Raw genomic sequence first — 18622 nt, 5'->3', positions numbered from 1 at the left:
GTGTTCCATAAACACACGTCCCTAATCCTGACACACTCTCATAGCACACACAGACTCACTGAAATGTGTGTAGGCATATGATTGTGAAACCTAAGGTGTAAACTACAGCACAAGCATTAGGAAATAACAAAAATTGTGAGCTGCATGCATCACTTTTGTCTACTGAGCCACTCAACCAGAGCAAAATCCAATGTGTTGTGGCTACCCACTGGGTACAGACATCAATTCAACATCTATTCCATGTTGGTTCAATGTAATTTCATTGAAATGACGTGGAAATAACATTGATTCAACCAGTGTGTGCCCAGTGGGTAGAGGGCTGTTTCACCATGACTGGAACAATGCTATCAGTGTGTTCCATGCTTCCCCTCCTATGTCTACTGAGGGATGACTCACTGGCCAGCATGTCCTGATTGACTCCACACTGAGCTGTGTGTGTTTGTGTGTGTGTGTGCGTGTGTGTGTGTGTGTTTGTGCGAGAGTCCGTGTGCGTTTAGATAGCGATATAGGGTTGGTGCGGGGATATGCAGTCAGGGTAGGCATTGTAGACAGTGCTTACCCTGTGATCATCTAATTTTTAAAAAGCTGTTATGAAAAGCCTTTTTAATATGTATATATATATATATATATATATATATATATATATATATATATATATATATAAAATTGTCATAATTTTTTGTTATATAATGTTATATTTCTCAATGATTCTGATAGTTTTTATGCTCAAAATAAAAACTGCATCAAAACCTCAGGAAAAGTGCCAGGGTATTCATGCCTTTCTTTCCATCCATTCAAAGACATTAAAATCCTTGACGCGCGCAGCCTTTCCTGACTCCAGTCACTGTTAATGGACAGGGTCAGCATAGGAGTCGCGGCTTTGCCTAGCTTGAAGTAGCATCTTTCGATTTCATATTTTGCTCATGTGTATTGCCTAAACACGTTGTGTGGGTACTGCCTGGGGCACGCTGTGCACATTTGGGCATGTCTACATAATTTGGCGCTCGCATCCCTTGAACTGAACAAAGCTAGCTAGCTAGCAAAAACAACCTGACAAATGGATACTACTATACTGCACCTCAAACAATTAGAAGTTTGAATAATGTAACGCACCGTTTGGACTGAAGGTTTAGAGGAGTGGAACGTTCACTATAATGAAAGTTAAGACCAGACAGAGGCAGCATACAGCATAGAAAACAGGACTTTATTCATGACAGGCAAGGCAACCACCATCTCCTTCACTGCTAGCTGTCGGGCATGCGATCAGTGAGTACTGGATTGTCCACTTGTCTGAAACATCATTACCAATTAATACTTTTTTTCATACTTCACATAATAATACTATTGTGTGTGTTTGTGCGCACCGGCGTGTTGGAAAAGGCTATGGAGTATGAAATTATATGAAATATACCGTCATCGGAGGCTACCGCTTGTGTATATTGGCTATATACAGTGGGGGAAAAAGTATTTAGTCAGCCACCAATTGTGCAAGTTCTCCCACTTAAAAAGATGAGAGAGGCCTGTAATTTTCATCATAGGTACACGTCAACTATGACAGACAAAATGAGAAAAAAAAATCCAGAAAATCACATTGTAGGATTTTTAATGAATTTATTGGCATATGATGGTGGAAAATAAGTATTTGGTCAATAACAAAAGTTTCTCAATACTTTGTTATATACCCTTTGTTGGCAATGACACAGGTCAAACGTTTTCTGTAAGTCTTCACAAGGTTTTCACACACTGTTGCTGGTATTTTGGCCCATTCCTCCATGCAGATCTCCTCTAGAGCAGTGATGTTTTGGGGCTGTCGCTGGGCAACATGAACTTTCAACTCCCTCCAAAGATTTTCTATGGGGTTGAGATCTGGAGACTGGCTAGGCCACTCCAGGACCTTGAAATGCTTCTTACGAAGCCACTCCTTCGTTGCCCGGGCGGTGTGTTTGGGATCATTGTCATGCTGAAAGACCCAGCCACGTTTCATCTTCAATGCCCTTGCTGATGGAAGGAGGGTTTCACTCAAAATCTCACGATACATGGCCCCATTCATTCTTTCCTTTACACGGATCAGTCGTCCTGGTCCCTTTGCAGAAAAACAGCCCCAAAGCATGATGTTTCCAACCCCATGCTTCACAGTAGGTATGGTGTTCTTTGGATGCAACTCAGCATTCTTTGTCCTCCAAACATGACGAGTTGAGTTTTTACCAAAAAAGTTATATTTTGGTTTCATCTGACCATATGACATTCTCCCAATCCTATTCTGGATCATCCAAATGCACTTCAGACGGGCCTGGACATGTACTGGCTTAAGCAGGGGGACACGTCTCTCACTGCAGGATTTGAGTCCCTGGCGGCGTAGTGTGTTACTGATGGTTGGCTTTGTTACTTTGGTCCCAGCTCTCTGCAGGTCATTCACTAGGTCCCCCCGTGTGGTTCTGGGATTTTTGCTCACCGTTCTTGTGATCATTTTGACCCCACGGGGTGAGATCTTGCGTGGAGCCCCAGATCGAGGGAGATTATCAGTGGTCTTGTATGTCTTCCATTTCCTAATAATTGCTCCCACAGTTGATTTCTTCAAACCAAGCTGCTTACCTATTGCAGATTCAGTCTTCCCAGCCTGGTGCAGGTCTACAATTTTGTTTTTGGTGTCCTTTGACAGCTCTTTGGTCTTGGCCATTGTGAAGTTTGGAGTGTGACTGTTTGAGGTTGTGGACAGGTGTCTTTTATACTGATAACAAGTTCAAACAGGTGCCATTAATACAGGTAACGAGTGGAGGACAGAGGAGCCTCTTAAAGAAGAAGTTACAGGTCTGTGAGAGCCAGAAATCTTGCTTGTTTGTAGGTGACCAAATACTTATTTTCCACCATAATTTGCAAATAAATTCATAAAAAATCCTACAATGGGATTTTCTGGATTTTTTTTTCTCAATTTGTCTGTCATAGTTGACGTGTACCTATGATCAAAATTACAGGCCTCTCTCATCTTTTTAAGTGGGAGAACTTGCACAATTGGTGGCTGACTAAATACTTTTTTTCCCCACTGTAGGTATTTACATTTGGTGAGAATTGTTTGTCAATTTCGGTTAATAGCCTATGTCACTCTGGTTTTTGGAGCCATCTGTTGTATGGGTACCTTGGTTTTCATTAAGGTTTATTTGTGAGAAAATACTTTGATAATTGTCAGTGCTTACCCAGCCAACGACCTCACCGCACGTCACTGGGTTGGTGTGTGTGTGTGTGTGTGTGTGTGTGTGTGTGTGTGTGTGTGTGTGTGTGTAGACTCACTCTTGATGGTTGCTGTCCTGGTACAGTTGTAGAGGATGGCCAGCTCTCCAAACACCTTCCCAGGTCCCATGGTGCACAGCTTCACACTCTCCTTTGTCACCTCCACCCTACCATCTGAAAAATGCACACAAACACACACTCTCTTAATGTATCTGGAAAATACACTCAAACACCCTAAATGTATCTGAAAAATACACAAAGAAGTGTTTTTGACATGTCCCCTGTACTTGACATTGCACATCATCATGGCCCATCTAGCAAAGTATATCAGAGCATGATGCTAATAAACTAATAGACTGCAGGTTCAATCCCTGTATGAATCATACATTATTATCAACTAGTATGCACTAGCTAAGCACTATGATACAGCATAGAGTAGACTGTGAAATCACACATTTCACAATGGCTTAGCAATAGCTCAGCAACAGTAGGACAGATCAATGTATAATATTTAACCCAAACCGAAGGAATGGTACAGAGACACAGTTATGTCCTGAACTGGTTAAGTTTAAGGACATCCTTTCTATGTGATTGGTGCTTGTGAAGGTTGATGGGTGTGATTGCAAAGCCTTTTTTTCTGTGATTGGATGCGCCTCATCACGGAAATATGCATACTCCAGAGGAAATAGAGCTCTGATTGTGTAAGAAAAGGAGGACTGGGAAAAAAGACTGTGGCAGTAAACAAAGTGATGGGTAGGTATCTGATGAAAATAACTGAAGCAGAAGATACACTACATGACCAAGAGTATGTGGACACCTGCTCATCATTCCAAAATCACGGGCATTAATATGGAGTTGTTCCGCCTTTTGCTGCTATAACAGCCGCCACTCTTCTGGGAAGGCTTTCCACTAGATGTTGGAACATTGCTTCGGGGATTTGCTTCCATTCAGCCACAAGAGCATTAGTGACGTCGGGCACTGATGTTGGGCGATTAGGCCTGGCTTGCTGTCGGCGTTCCAATTCATCCCAAAGATGTTCGATGGGGTTGAGGTCATGTTCTTCCACACCAATTTCGACAAACCATTTCTGTATGGACCTCGCTTTGTGCGCTGGGGCATTGTCATGCTGAAACAGGAAAGGGCCTTCCCCAAACTGTTGCCACAAAGTTGGAATCACAGAATTGTCTAGAATGGCATTGTATGCTGTAGCGTTAAGATTTCCCTTCACTTGAACTAAGGGGCCTAGCCCAAACCATGAAAAACAGCCCCAAACCATTATTCCTCCTCCACCAAACTTTACAGTTGGCACTATGCATTCGGGCATGTAGCGTTCTCCTGGCATCCGCCAAACCCAGATTTGTCCGTCGGACTGCCAGATGGTGATTCATCGCTTCAGAGAATGCGTTTCCACTGCTCCAATCCAGCCGATGCTTGGCATTGCGCATGGTGATCTTAGGCTTGTGTGTGGCTGCTCAGTCATAGAAATCAATTTCATGAAGTTCCCGACAAACAGTTATTGTGCTGATGTTGCTTCCAGAGGCAGTTTGGAACTCGGTAGTGAGTGTTGCAACCGAGGACAGCCGTCGTTGCTCCTAGACATTTCCACTTCAAAATAACAGCAATTACAGTTGACCGGGGCAGCTCTAGCAGGACAGAAATGTTTCGAACTGACTTGTTGGAAAAGTGGCGTCCTATGACGGAGCGACGTTGAAAGCCACTGAGCTCTTCAATAAGGCCATTCTGCTGCCAATGTTTGTCTATGGAGATTGCATGGCTGTGTGCTCGATTTGATACAGCTGTCAGCAACGGATGTGGCTGAAATAGCCAAATCCACAATTATTATATTATATTTGGTATTATTTATTGTTGTACTTTTTACCCCTTTTTCTCCCCAATTCCGTGATATCCAATTGGTAGTTACAGTCTTGTCCCATCGCTGCAACTCCCGTATGGACTCGGGAGAGGTGAAGGTCGAGAGCCATGCGTTCTCGGAAATACGACCCTGGCAAGCCGCACTGCTTCTTGACACACTGGTCGCTTAACCCGGAAGCCAGCCACACCAATGTGTCGGAGGAAACACTGTACAGCTGGCGACTGTAATCAGCATGCATGAGCCCGGCCCGCCACAAGGAGTCGCTAGAGCGCGATGGGACAAGGACATCCCGGCCGGCCAAACCCTCCCCTGATCCGGACGACGCTGGCCAATTGTGCACTGCCTCATTGGTATCCCAGTCACGGCCGGTTGTGACACAGCCTGGGATCAAACCCGGGTCTGTAGTAAAATCCACTTATTTGAAGAGATGTCCACATACTTTTGTATATATAGTGTAAGAGAAGATAGGACATGAGAAAAAGAGAGGAGAAAAGTCACATTCTGAAGTTGAAGTATTAGAAACTTTAACTTCTTGAAGAAGAAACCCTCCTGTCAGAGTTTGTGATAATACAATTGTGTCAGACATGCGTATGCAATGCACACCCCCACCAATTCCATTTTTTTTTTACTTTCACTTGGCAAATTATTTTTTTATTATTGAGTTTGAAAACGTACAACTTCTGTATTCTTCAGCAAGAACATGAGGTAAGGACAGTGTACACGCATAGCATAGTCGTGTGTAACAGTATTGCTTCTGTCCCTCTCCTTGCCCCAGCCTGGGCTTGAACCAGGGACCCTCTGCATACATCGACAACAGTCACCCATGAAGCATCGTTACCTATCGCTCCACAAAAGCCACGGTCCTCACAGACCAAGGGTAGGAATGTTGCAGTCATGAAATTTTGTCAGCCAGGTGATTGTCAAGAAAATAACTGCCGGTCTCACGGTAATTGACTGTTAATTAACATAAACACGATTAGCATCTCCTGGCTTCTACGCATAGCCTACAAGCCACTGATGCAGACCTTTGGAACATCTACATAAAAATTATAATAAGTCAATTTAATATAGCCTACACCATCACAATAAATCCATTATTTATTTTAGACAGGTCGAAAGAAAATGTAGTCTATTTCAGAAGAATATAATAGAATACTCTGAGTTGTCCTTATGTTAGGCCCTGGTATGGCTATGCCATATGGCTGTGGGATACACTATTTCATTTAGCAGAAAAGATTTGCTTAGAATTCTATATTATTTTTATTATTTTATAGTATGAAGAGCACAAATGAACATACAGTTGAAGTCGGAAGTTTACATCTACTTAGTTTGGAGTCATTAAAACTCATTTTTCAACCACTCCACACATTTCTTGTTAACACACTATAGTATTGGCAAGTCGGTTAGGACATCTACATTGTGCATGACACAGGTAATTTTTCCAACAATTGTTTACAGATAGATTATTTATCTTATAATTCACTGTATCACAATTCCAGTGGGTCAGAAGTTTACATACACTAAGTTGACTGTGCCTTTAAACAGCTTGGAAAATTCCAGAAAATGATGTCATGGCTTTAGAAGCTTCTGATAGGCTAATTGACATCATTTGAGTCAATTGGTGGTGTACCTGTGGATGTATTTCAAGGCCTACCTTCAAACTCAGTGCCTCTTTGCTTGACATCATGGAAAAATCAAAAGTAATCAGCCAAGACCTCAGAAAAAAAATTGTAGACCTCCACAAGTTGATCCTTGGGAGCAATTTCCAAACGCCTGAAGGTACCAAATTCATCTGTACAAACAATAGTACGCAAGTATAAACACCATGGGATCACGCAGTCGTCATACCGCTCAGGAAGGAGACACGTTCTGTCTCCTAGAGATGAACGTACTTTGGTGTGAAAAGTGCAAATCAATCCCAGAACAACAGCAAATGACCTTGTGAAGACGCTGGAGGAAACAGGTAAAAAGGTATCTATATCCACAGTAAAACAAGTCCTATAGCAAGGAAGAAGCCACTGCTCCAAAACCGGCATAAAAAAGCCAGACTACGGTTTGCAACTGCACATGGGGACAAAGATCGTACTTTTTGGAGAAATGTCCTCTGGTCTGATAAAACAAAAATATAACTGTTTGGCCATAATGACCATCATTATGTTTGGAGGAAAAAGGGGGTGGCTTGCAAGCCGAAGAAGACCATCCCAACCGTGAAGCACGGGGGTGGCAGCATCATGTTGTAGGGGTGCTTTGCTGCAGGAGGGACTGGTGCACTTCACAAAATAGATGGCATCATGAGGAAGGAAAATTATGTGGATACATTGAAGCAACATATCAAGACATCAGTCAGGAAGTTAAAGCTTGGTCGCAAATGGGTCTTCCAAATGGACAATGACCCCAAGCATACTTCCAAAGTTGTGCCAAAATGGCTTAAGGACAACAAAGTCAAGGTATTGGAGTGGCCATCCCAAAGCCCTGACTTCAATCCTATAGAACATTTGTGGGCAGAACTGAAAAAGCGTGTGCGAGCAAGGAGACCTACAAACCTGACTCAGTTACACCAGCTCTGTCAGGAGCAATGGGCCAAGATTCACCCAACTTATTGTGGGAAGCTTGTGGAAGGCTACCTGAAACGTTTGACCCATGTTAAACAATTTAAAGGCAATGCTACCAAATACTAATTGAGTGTATGTGAACTTCTGACCCACTGGGAATGTGATGAAAGAAATAAAAGCAGTAATAAATTATTCTCTCTACTATTATTCTGACATTACACATTCTTAAAATAAAGTTGTGATCCTAACTGACCTAAGACAGGGAATTTTTACTAGGATTAAATGTCAGGAATTGTGACAAACTGAGTTTAAATGTATTTGGCTAAGGTGTATTTAAACTTCCAACTTCAACTGTAGGTAGTTAAACAATAATCTGAACTGCTGGAAATGTGCAGTGCTTTTTGCAGTCTATGGACCATGCAGAAAGTGGAGGTAAAAATTTGAATTATTATGCAGTGATGTGAGAAGACACTTTGACACCTGCACTGATAACTATGTCCAGTGGATATAGCGCTATCCAGGTAAATTGGCGATCCAGTGACCTACTTTTTCTGAAAATGGTTGAACTAAATGTATTTCTATTGGAGTGTTTCAAATCAAATCAAATTTTATTGGTCACATGCGCCGAATACAACAGGTGCAGACATTACAGTGAAATGCTTACTTACAGCCCTTAACCAACAGTGCATTTATTTTAAACAAAAAAAAGTAAAAATAAAACAAAAAAAAGTGTTGAGAAAAAAAGAGCAGAAGTAAAATAAAGTGACAGTAGGGAGGCTATATATACAGGGGGGTACCGTTGCAGAGTCAATGTGCGGGGGCACCGGCTAGTTGAGGTAGTTGAGGTAATATGTACATGCGGGTAGAGTTAAAGTGACTATGCATAAATACTTAATAGAGTAGCAGCAGCGTAAAAAGGATGGGGTGGGGGGGCAGTGCAAATAGTCCGGGTAGCCATGATTAGCTGTTCAGGAGTCTTATGGCTTGGGGGTAGAAGCTGTTGAGAAGTCTTTTGGACCTAGACTTGGCACTCCGGTACCGCTTGCCGTGCGGTAGCAGAGAGAACAGTCTATGAATAGGGTGGCTGGAGTCTTTGACAATTTTGAGGGCCTTCCTCTGACACCGCCTGGTATAGAGGTCCTGGATGGCAGGAAGCTTTGCCCCAGTGATGTACTGGGCCGTACGCACTACCCTCTGTAGTGCCTTGCGGTCGGAGGCCAAGCAGTTGCCATACCAGGCGGTGATGCAACCAGTCAGGATGCTCTCGATGGTGCAGCTGTAGAATTTTTTGAGGATCTGAGGACCCATGCCAAATCTTTTCAGTCTCCTGAGGGGGAATAGGCTTTGTCATGCCCTCTTCACGACTGTCTTGGTGTGTTTGGACCATGATAGTTCGTTGGTGATGTGGACACCAAGGAACTTGAAGCTCTCAACCTGTTCCACTACAGCCCCGTTGATGAGAATGGGGGCGTGCTCAGTCCTCTTTTTTTTCCTGTAGTCCACAATCATCTCATTTGTCTTGGTCACGTTGAGGGAGAGGTTGTTGTCCTGGCACCACACGGCCAGATCTCTGACCTCCTCCCTATAGGCTGTCTCATCGTTGTCGGTGATCAGGCCTACCACTGTTGTGTCGTCTGCAAACTTAATGATGGTGTTGGAGTCGTGCCTGGCCATGCAGTCATGGGTGAACAGAGAGTACAGGAGGGGACTGAGCACGCACCCCTGAGGGGCCCCCGTGTTGAGGATCAGTGTGGCAGATGTGTTGTTACCTACCCTTACCACCTGGGGGCGGCCCGTCAGGAAGTCCAGGATCCAGTTGCAGAGGGAGGTGTTTAGTCCCAGGATCCTTAGCTTAGTGATGAGCTTAGAGGGCACTATGGTGTTGAATGCTGAGCTGTAGTCAATGAATAGCATTCTCACGTAGGTGTTCCTCTTGTCCAGGTGGGAAAGGGCAGTGTGGTGTGCAATAGAGATTGCATCATCTGTGGATCTGTTGGGGCGGTATGCAAATTGGAGTGGGTCTAGGGTTTCTGGGATAATGCTGTTGATGTGAGCCATGACCAGCCTTTCAAAGCACTTCATGGCTACAGACGTCAGTGCTACGGGTCGGTAGTCATTTAGGCAGGTTTACCAGCATTTGTAACAGTTAAGCTGATAATACTTATAAAAATACTTGCTTGATATGTTTATCAGTTTCGTGATATACTTTGCAAATGCAACTTAATTCTATGTGAAAACTGAAATGGTCTATTAATTACTTTTACATTTAAGTAGACACTCTTATCCAGAGCAACTTACAGTAATGAGTGCATATATTTTCATACTTTCTTGTACTGGTCCCCTGTGGGAATTGAACCCACAACCTTAGCGTTGCAAGTGCCATGCTCTACCAACTGAGACACATCATCACATCACATCATCACAAACCACTTGATGTCCCAATGTACTCAATTACTGTATTGATCATTGTTTTTCTTCGTGGTGATGGAAAGTCTACAGTTACAAAACTAGATGACCAGCCTATGTACAATACAGTAATGTACATATACATTAAGTAGTTTGTAAGGATGGTAAATTAATATTGCACAAAATGTGTTTGTTTTATGTGTTATTTGATCAAGAAAAATATTTAATTTGATGTGGATGTTTTGGGTATTTGCACATAACCTTGCACCTTTTGATGTAAATGTTTGAGGACAGGGTGTTGTTCTTTCTGGATTCCATTAGAATGACGATCACAAATAAATGGACAGGGCAACAATTACATCTATTGAATCCTGCAAGATTCTGTTCTTAATTATACAAGTACCTTTTTTGCCAAAGCAGAGATGCCGCGCTACAGATGTCTATATCCGTCCGCTAATACAGGACTAGTAAAGGCCCAGTGCACTACTTTTGGGAAAAAATCTTTAAAATTTAAATAAATAAAAATACTATATTTTACATTTTTCAGTGGGTGTTTCAGCACCCCTACTTCCCGCGGCTATGCTAATATATCTTGATTAGATAAGTATTCAACCCCCTGAGTCAATACGCATTAAAATACAATCAAAGGTAGTTGTATAATTAATATCACCTGAATCTTTCTGGGTAAATCTCTAAGAGCTTTGCACACCTGGATTGTATAATATTTGCCCAATTATTATGAAAAAAATTATTTCAGCTCTGTCATGTTGGTTGTTGATCATTGCTTGACAGCCATTTTCAAGTCTTGCCATAGATTTGCAAGCCGATTTAATTCAAAACTGTAAATAGGCCAGCTCAGGATATCAATTTCATCTTGGTAAGCAACTCCAGTGTATTTTTGGCCTTGTGTTTTAGGTAATTGTCCTGCTGAAAGGTGAATTTGTCTCCCAGTGTATGTTGGAAAGCAGTGAGCCGAGTTTTTCTCTAGGATTTTGCCTGTGATTAGCTCTATTCCGTTTCTTTTTATCCTAAAAACCTCCCTAGTCCTTGCCGATGACAAGCATACCCATAAAATGATGTTGTGTTGGATTTGTCCCAAACATAACGCTTTGTATTCAGGACATAAAGTTAATTTCTTTGCCACATTATAATTATTTTAAACAGGATGCATGTTTTAGAATATTTTTATTCTGTACAAGCTTCCTTCTTTTCACTCATTTACAGTATGTTAGTATTGTGGAGTAACTACAATGTTGTTGATCCATCCTCAGGACTAAGATCGAATGCTACTATGCCGGCTCTGACGCTCAACGGATGTGACAGGGCTTGCAAACTATCATGGATTACAAAGGGAAACCCAGCCACGAGCTGCCCAGTGACGTGAGCCTACCAGATGAGCTAAATGCCTTCTATGCTCGCTTCGAGGCAAGCAACAGTGAACCATGCATGAGAGCACCAGATGTTCCGGACGACTGTGTAATCGCTCTCTCCGTAGCCGATGTGAGAAAGACCTTTAAACAGGTTAACATTCGCAATGCCGCAGAGCCAGATGGAATACCAGGACGCATACTCAGACCAGCTGGCAAGTATCGTCACTGACATTTACCTATCCCTGACCCAGTCTGTAATACCAAGTTGTTTCAAGCAGGCCACCATAGTCCCCGTGCCCAAGAACACCAAGGTAACCTGCCTAAATAACTATCGCCCTGTAGCACTCACATTTATAGCCATGAAATGCTTTGAAAGTCATGGCTCACATTAACACCATCATCCCAGACACCCTGGACCCACTCCAATTCTCATACCGACCCAACAGATCCACAGATGATGCCATCTCTATTGCACTCCACACTGCCCTCAACCACCCGGACAAAAGGAACACCTATGTAAGAATGCTGTTCATTGACTACAGCTCAGCGTTCAACACCATAGTCCCCTCCAAGCTCATCACCAAGCTCAGGACCCTGGGACTGAGCACCTCCCTCTGCAACTGGATCCTGGACTTCCTGACGGGCTAGCCCGAGGTGGTGAGGGTAGGCAACAACACATCCGCCACGCTGACCATCAACACGGGGCCCCTCAGTGGTGTGTGCTTAGTCCCCTCCGTTGCTCCTTGTTCATCCACGACTGCGTGGCCGCGCACGACTCCAACACAATCATTAAGTTTGCTGATAACACAACGGTGGTATGCATGCCTTGAAATTCTCCATATTGAAGATGTTAGAAAAACTGTCCACATTTACTTTTCGTCAGCAAACAAGATGAGTAACGAACAGCACTAGCCTATGTTATTGTATTATCCCCCATAGTACAAAAGTTGAACTTTTCTATTGGTCAACTTGTCGTTCTGTGCGAAAAATAAATATTCCAACAGACTTTGGGACAGATCCCAAAATAATACAACCACTGTACATCGAAAACCCTTTTAAAAGCAATGAGGCTGATGCAACAGATCAGAACGTTTAGCTGAAAATGTTCATAAACTATTAGGCTATTTCTTCACATTATAAACGCAGCAATACACACACGGTAGTAGGCTATAAGCGCAAATGTTCCAAAAGATGCAACAACTAGTATGGGTTGTTAATATGATTAGGAATGTGTCTTTGGCTGCTGGACAACAAAAGAAAGTTGAGAACATTACAGAAATACTGTTTTTAATGGCATATGAGGAAGGGTTTACAAAATAATCCCCTTAACATTCCTATGGTCAGAACACGGTAAGACATGCCTCATAAATTTACCACAAAAAAAACAGGTTTTAAACAATTACGTTTAGGGTTAAATAGTTTCAAAATGTTGATTGCCTCTGCTCTGATTGCAAGGTGGGTGAGGTTGCAGTGCACAACATGTACTGGCCTTTCTCTCCTATCTGAACAAACAGTGCCTCGAGTATGTCGACAGAATCAAGCCTTTAGACGTTAATATTAATAATGATCCTACATGATATTTGTCAAACATGACAGGTGTTTATAAGTAATTTTAAGTCTCATTAAAGTTTAGCTACATTTTTAGATGCCTCCCTCATGTTAGCATCAGTCTGAACATAACAGGCTGTAGCCAATACGCATAGGCTATCACCTACACTTACACATAATGATTTAAAGGAGCTGATCGTGGACTACAGGAAATGGAGGAGCGAGCACGCCCCCATCCACATCGATGGGGCTGTAGTAGAGCGGGTCGAGAGCTTCAAGTTCCTCGGTGTCCACATCACTAAGGAATTAACATGGTCCACACATACCCACACAGTTGTGAAGAGAGCATGACAGCACCTCATCCCCCTAAGGAGGCTGAAAAGAGATGGGTCCTCAGATCCTCAAAAAGTTATACAGCTGCACCATTGAGAGCATCTTGACTGGCTGCATCACAGCTAGGTATGAAAACTGGAAGGCACCTGACCACAAGGCGCCACAGAGGGTGATGAGTACCTCCCATTAAATCACTGGGGCCACGCTCCCTGCCATCCAGGACCTCTATACCAGGCAGTGTCAGAAGAAGGCCCAAAAAATTGTCAAAGACTTCAGCCACGCAAGCCATAGACTGTTCTCTCTGCTACCGCATGGCAAGCAACAGGACCCTGAAGTCTGGAAGCAACAGGACCCTGAACAGCTTATACCCCCAAGCCATAGGACAGCTAAACAAGACTGCTAAATAGCTACTGCTACCCGGACTACCTGCATTGACCGTTCATTTTGCACTAACTTTCTTGTAGGGCTATCCCTGACAAACTAAAATCTTGGTCGACTGAGAGTCTTCTGTTCTTTCAACCAATCGATTGGTCAACATTTTTAAATGTGTCTTTTTCCATATGTAAATTAATGTTTCAATAAAATAATTTATATGTAGGATACTAAGCTTGTCTGATGCTTTAAGCTCTGCAATTAAAGATGAAGACGGACAAATGACTAAAGAGGGAGCCAGAGATAAATATAGCCTAACCAGAAGAAACAAAAACTGTTCCGGACCCTCCTCCTCCCGCTGCCCGCTGCTGCTGGCCTTCACAGATTCTGCCTTTATGCTCCTGAAGTTGCCGGTAATAGGCTACACCAGCGGTCGGCAACCTTTTCCATTTGGATTTGTTTTGAGGATGTGTTAAGAGGATGTGGTGCTGAGACACTGAGGTCATCTAGATTAACACGCCCATGCAAACCCATGTGTAGGACTATTAAAATCCCATTTAAATAGAACAGCGCTGTGAGGACCCAATTTACTGCTTATGAGGGCCTTCTGAGTGGTCATACTGTAGAATAACTGAACATAAGCATTCACCGCCTCAGTCAGTTTTCTATAGCAGAGAAACTGGCTGCATTCCAAACCAGAAGCCTGCTGCTCTTCCCTTGCCCTTGGTGCCAGTGTTGGGAACAGACAGGTGTAAGAGATATTGTCTCGGTTCCACCCTGCCTCCTCCTAAATGGTAAACAACACAGGGATCTATTATATCCACCCTCATCATCTCAAGTCTGTTTGGATGAGTAATAAAAATGGTTTAGTGCAAAGGGGAATGCTTATTATTCCTTGGGACAGAGAAGACACTTGAGACAGTACAGTTTAAAATGGTTTGTAGCAAGGCCATTGTCTGGGCGCATTTCAGTGAAACTTTCTGTAAAACTGTTGTATTACTTGGCCTATACGTAAACTTAATTTGGAAAATATCCGTTAATTTCCTGCATTGTGCATAGGATATTATGTAAAGAGTTTGAAGGGGTTTGAAGGGTCACCCATGGGGTACAGTGCAATTGTTTATTTATGGCTGATATAAAGCCAGTTTTTATTTTCTCACAGCACAACATATTGGGCAGGAAATGGGGGAGGATTTGTCGCATAGAGGATAATGTATAGCCTAGCCACAGTCCCACTCCTACACTCTGGGTAAAAGGTCCCCCAAACCACAGATCTAGGGTCAGATTACCATGCCTCTAATATGTAACCTTAACCTTCAGGGGATGAAAACATACTGTATCTGACCCTGTATCAGTGGTTATGGGGTAAGGAGAGGACATGACCTCTGAAGGTTATGGATGTGAGAAGGATGAAGTTGCCCCTGGACACTGACCTAAGGTAATTTCTGTATTTTTACCCTTATAGGTAAGGTTAGGATTGGGGAGGGTAAACTGATCCTAGATCTGTGCCTAAAGCCAACTTCTACACCGGGAAGTTATAGATGTGGCTTTGATTGGTCCTCTATGTCAGAACGCTGCGTGTGGATGTGGTGCAGGGAATCAAGCGCAGGAACCAGGGTGTTCGTCAACAGACTTTAGTATATCCAAAAACAGGAATGAGTCGCCAACCCAACCGGGTGGCACGAACAATTACGCACAACAACAACAGTGCGAAATACAAGAAAAAAGCGCACGCAGTGCGAACTCTCAAATACAAAGTTATGAGAGAGGAAACTCCTCAATGGCAACAGCTGACAATAATAATCACACATAACACCTGACCCAACACACGATAACTAAATAGGAAACAAAATCAAAGACTAACAAGGGACAGGTGTACAACCAGACAAAACCAAACAAACATGAAACATCGAACGGTGGTAGCTAGTACTCCGGGGACGACGACCGCCGAAGCCTGCCCGAACAAGGAGAAGGAGCAGCCTCGGCCGAAACCGTGACAGTACCCCCCCCTTGACGCGCGGCTCCAGCCGTGCGCCGATCCCGGCCTCGGGGACGACCAGGACGACGCGGAGCAGGGCGCGTAGGATGACCCCGATGGAACTCGGTCAGCAGGGACAGGTCTAATATGTCCCTCCTCGCCACCCAGCACCGCTCCTCCGGGCCGTACCCCTCCCACTCCACGAGATATTGGAGACCCCCCATCCGGCGTCTCGAATCAAGGATGGACCTCACAGTGTACGCCGGAGCCCCCTCGATGTCCAACGGGGGCGGAGGAATCTCCTCTATCTCATAATCCTGGAGTGGACCAGCTACCACCGGCCTGAGGAGAGACACATGAAACGAGGGGTTAATATTCCTGTACTCAATAGGCAGTTCTAACCTGTAACACACCTCGTTCAACCTCCTCAGGACTTTAAATGGCCACACAAACCGCCGACCCAGCTTCCGGCAGGGCAGGCGGAGGGGCAGGTTTCTGGTCGAGAGCCAGACTCGATCTCCAGGTGCGTACACAGGCCCCTCACTGCGGTGGAGATCGGCGCTCGTCTTATGCCGACGGATGGCCCGCTGCAGGTGAACGTGGGCACCGTTCCACGTCTCCTCCGAGCGCCGCACCCACTCATCCACCGCAGGGGCCTCGATCTGGCTCTCGTGCCAAGGTGCCAGAACCGGCTGGTACCCTAACACACACTGGAAAGGGGTTAGTTGGGTGGAGGAGTGGCGGAGAGAGTTCTGCGCCATCTCGGCCCACGGAACGTATCTCGCCCACTCCTCCGGCCGGTCCTGGCAATAAGACCTCAGAAACCTCCCCACATCCTGGTTGACACGTTCAACCTGCCCATTACTCTCCGGGTGGTAACCCGAGGTAAGGCTCACCGAAACCCCCAACCGTTCCATAAACGCTCTCCACACTCTGGAGGTGAACTGGGGGCCTCGATCAGACACTATATCCTCGGGTACCCCGTAATGCCGGAAGACATGGGTAAACAGAGCCTCAGCGGTCTGTAGGGCAGTAGGTATACCCGGCATGGGTAGGAGACGACAGGCCTTCGAGAACCGATCCACAACGACCAGGATGGTAGTATTCCCCTGTGAGAGGGGAAGGTCTGTAACAAAATCCACCGAGAGGTGGGACCAGGGTCGTTGTGGAACGGGCAGGGGTTGTAGCTTACCCCTGGGCAAATGTCTGGGCGCCTTACACTGGGCACACACCGAACAGGAGGAGACATAAATCCTCACATCCCTGGCTAACGTTGGCCACCAGTACTTAGTGCTAAGGCAGTGAACTGTCCGGCCGATACCTGGATGTCCAGAGGAGGGGGACGTATGAGCCCAATAAATGAGGCGATCGCGTACCTCGAGCGGAACGTACGTCCGACCCACAGGACACTGGGGAGGACTTGGGTCGGTGCGTAACGCCCGCTCGATCTCGGCATCGACCTCCCATACCACCGGTGCAACCAGACAAGACTTCGGTAGTATGGGAGTGGGCTCAACGGACCTCTCCTCCGTGTCATATCGCCGAGACAGGGCATCTGCCTTCCCGTTCTGGGACCCAGGGATGTAAGTGATTTTAAACACAAACCGGGCTAGAAACATAGTCCAGCGGGCCTGGCGAGGATTCAGTCTCCTAGCTGCCCGGATGTATTCCAGGTTACGGTGGTCAGTTAGAATGAGGAAAGGGTGTTGAGCCCCCTCAAGCCAATGCCTCCACACCTTTAGGGCCTGTACCACGGCTAACAGCTCCCTGTCCCCTACGTCATAATTCCGCTCCGCCGGACTGAGCTTCTTAGAATAAAAAGCACAGGGGCGGAGTTTAGGTGGTGTGCCAGACCGTTGTGAGAGAACGGCCCCAATACCAGCCTCGGACGCGTCAACCTCTACCTGGAACGGTAAAGCGGGATCCGGATGCGCCAACACCGGCGCTGAGGTAAACAGGTCCTTCAGTCTCCCAAAAGCCCTGTCCGCCTCAGCTGACCACTGCAAGCGCACCGGACCCCCCTTCAACAGAGACGTAATGGGAGCTGCCACCTGTCCAAAACCCCGGATAAACCTCCGGTAATAATTCGCAAAGCCCAAGAACTGTTGCACCTCTTTCACAGTGGTTGGGGTTTGCCAATTACGCACAGCTGACACCCGGTCAACCTCCATCTTCACCCCTGACGCAGACAATTGATAACCCAAAAAGGAGACCGACTTCTGAAAGAACAGACATTTCTCTGCCTTGACATATAGGTCATGCTCCAACAGCCTCCTCAACACTCGGCGCACCAGGGCTACATGCTCAGCTCGGGTAGAACTGTACACCAGAATATCGCCTGCCCCTGCATGTCCCGGAAAATCTCATCTACAAAGGATTGGAAGACTGAGGGAGCATTCATTAACCCATATGGCATGACGAGATACTCGTAATGACCAGAGGTCGTGCTAAATGCTGTCTTCCATTCATCGCCCTCTCTAATGCGCACCAAGTTATATGCGCTCCTAAGATCCAATTTTGTGAAGAACTGAGCACCGTGTAATGACTCCGTCATAGTCGCAATCAGAGGAAGTGGATAGCTGTACTTCACTGTAATCTGATTGAGACCGCGGTAATCAATACAAGGGCGCAGACCTCCATCTTTTTTCTTCACAAAAAAGAAGCTTGAGGAAGCGGGTGAAGTGGAGGCCCGTATGTATCCCTGTCTCAGAGACTCGGCGATGTAAGTTTCCATTGCCTTCCTCTCCTCTTGGGACAAGGGATACACATGGCTCCGCGGGAGGGCTGCTCCTGACTGGAGATCTATCGCACAATCCCCCTGTCTATGAGGCGGCAGCTGCGCCGCCCTAGTCTTACTGAACACCAGTTTCAAATCCTCATACTCAGGGGGAATCTGCAGTGCTGGCATTAGATTCGGACTCTCCACCGAGGTCGCCCCTATGGAAACACCCAGACACAGCCCCAC

At 45.2% G+C, this 18622-nt stretch overlaps 1 protein-coding gene across 2 annotated transcripts in view; it reads right to left on the bottom strand.

Annotated features, from left to right (window-relative positions):
- LOC311129343 (cGMP-dependent protein kinase 1-like) overlaps window positions 1-18622 on the bottom strand; it is a gene marked incomplete at both ends in the record, with an annotated part of 187012 nt that overhangs the window by 86409 nt on the left and 81981 nt on the right. For both annotated transcript variants that reach the window (XM_084161611.1, XM_084161612.1), the window contains one exon: window positions 3286-3399. In XM_084161611.1, coding sequence (XP_084017737.1) covers window positions 3286-3399 — 114 coding nt within the window. The remainder of the gene's footprint in view (window positions 1-3285; window positions 3400-18622) is intronic.

This window comes from Coregonus lavaretus (genome assembly GCF_964263955.1).
Source record: "Coregonus lavaretus genome assembly, chromosome: 1".
In the NCBI taxonomy this organism is placed as follows: domain Eukaryota; kingdom Metazoa; phylum Chordata; class Actinopteri; order Salmoniformes; family Salmonidae; genus Coregonus; species Coregonus lavaretus.
Note: the sequence above shows the minus strand (reverse complement) of the source record. Positions and strands in the feature narration are given on the sequence as shown.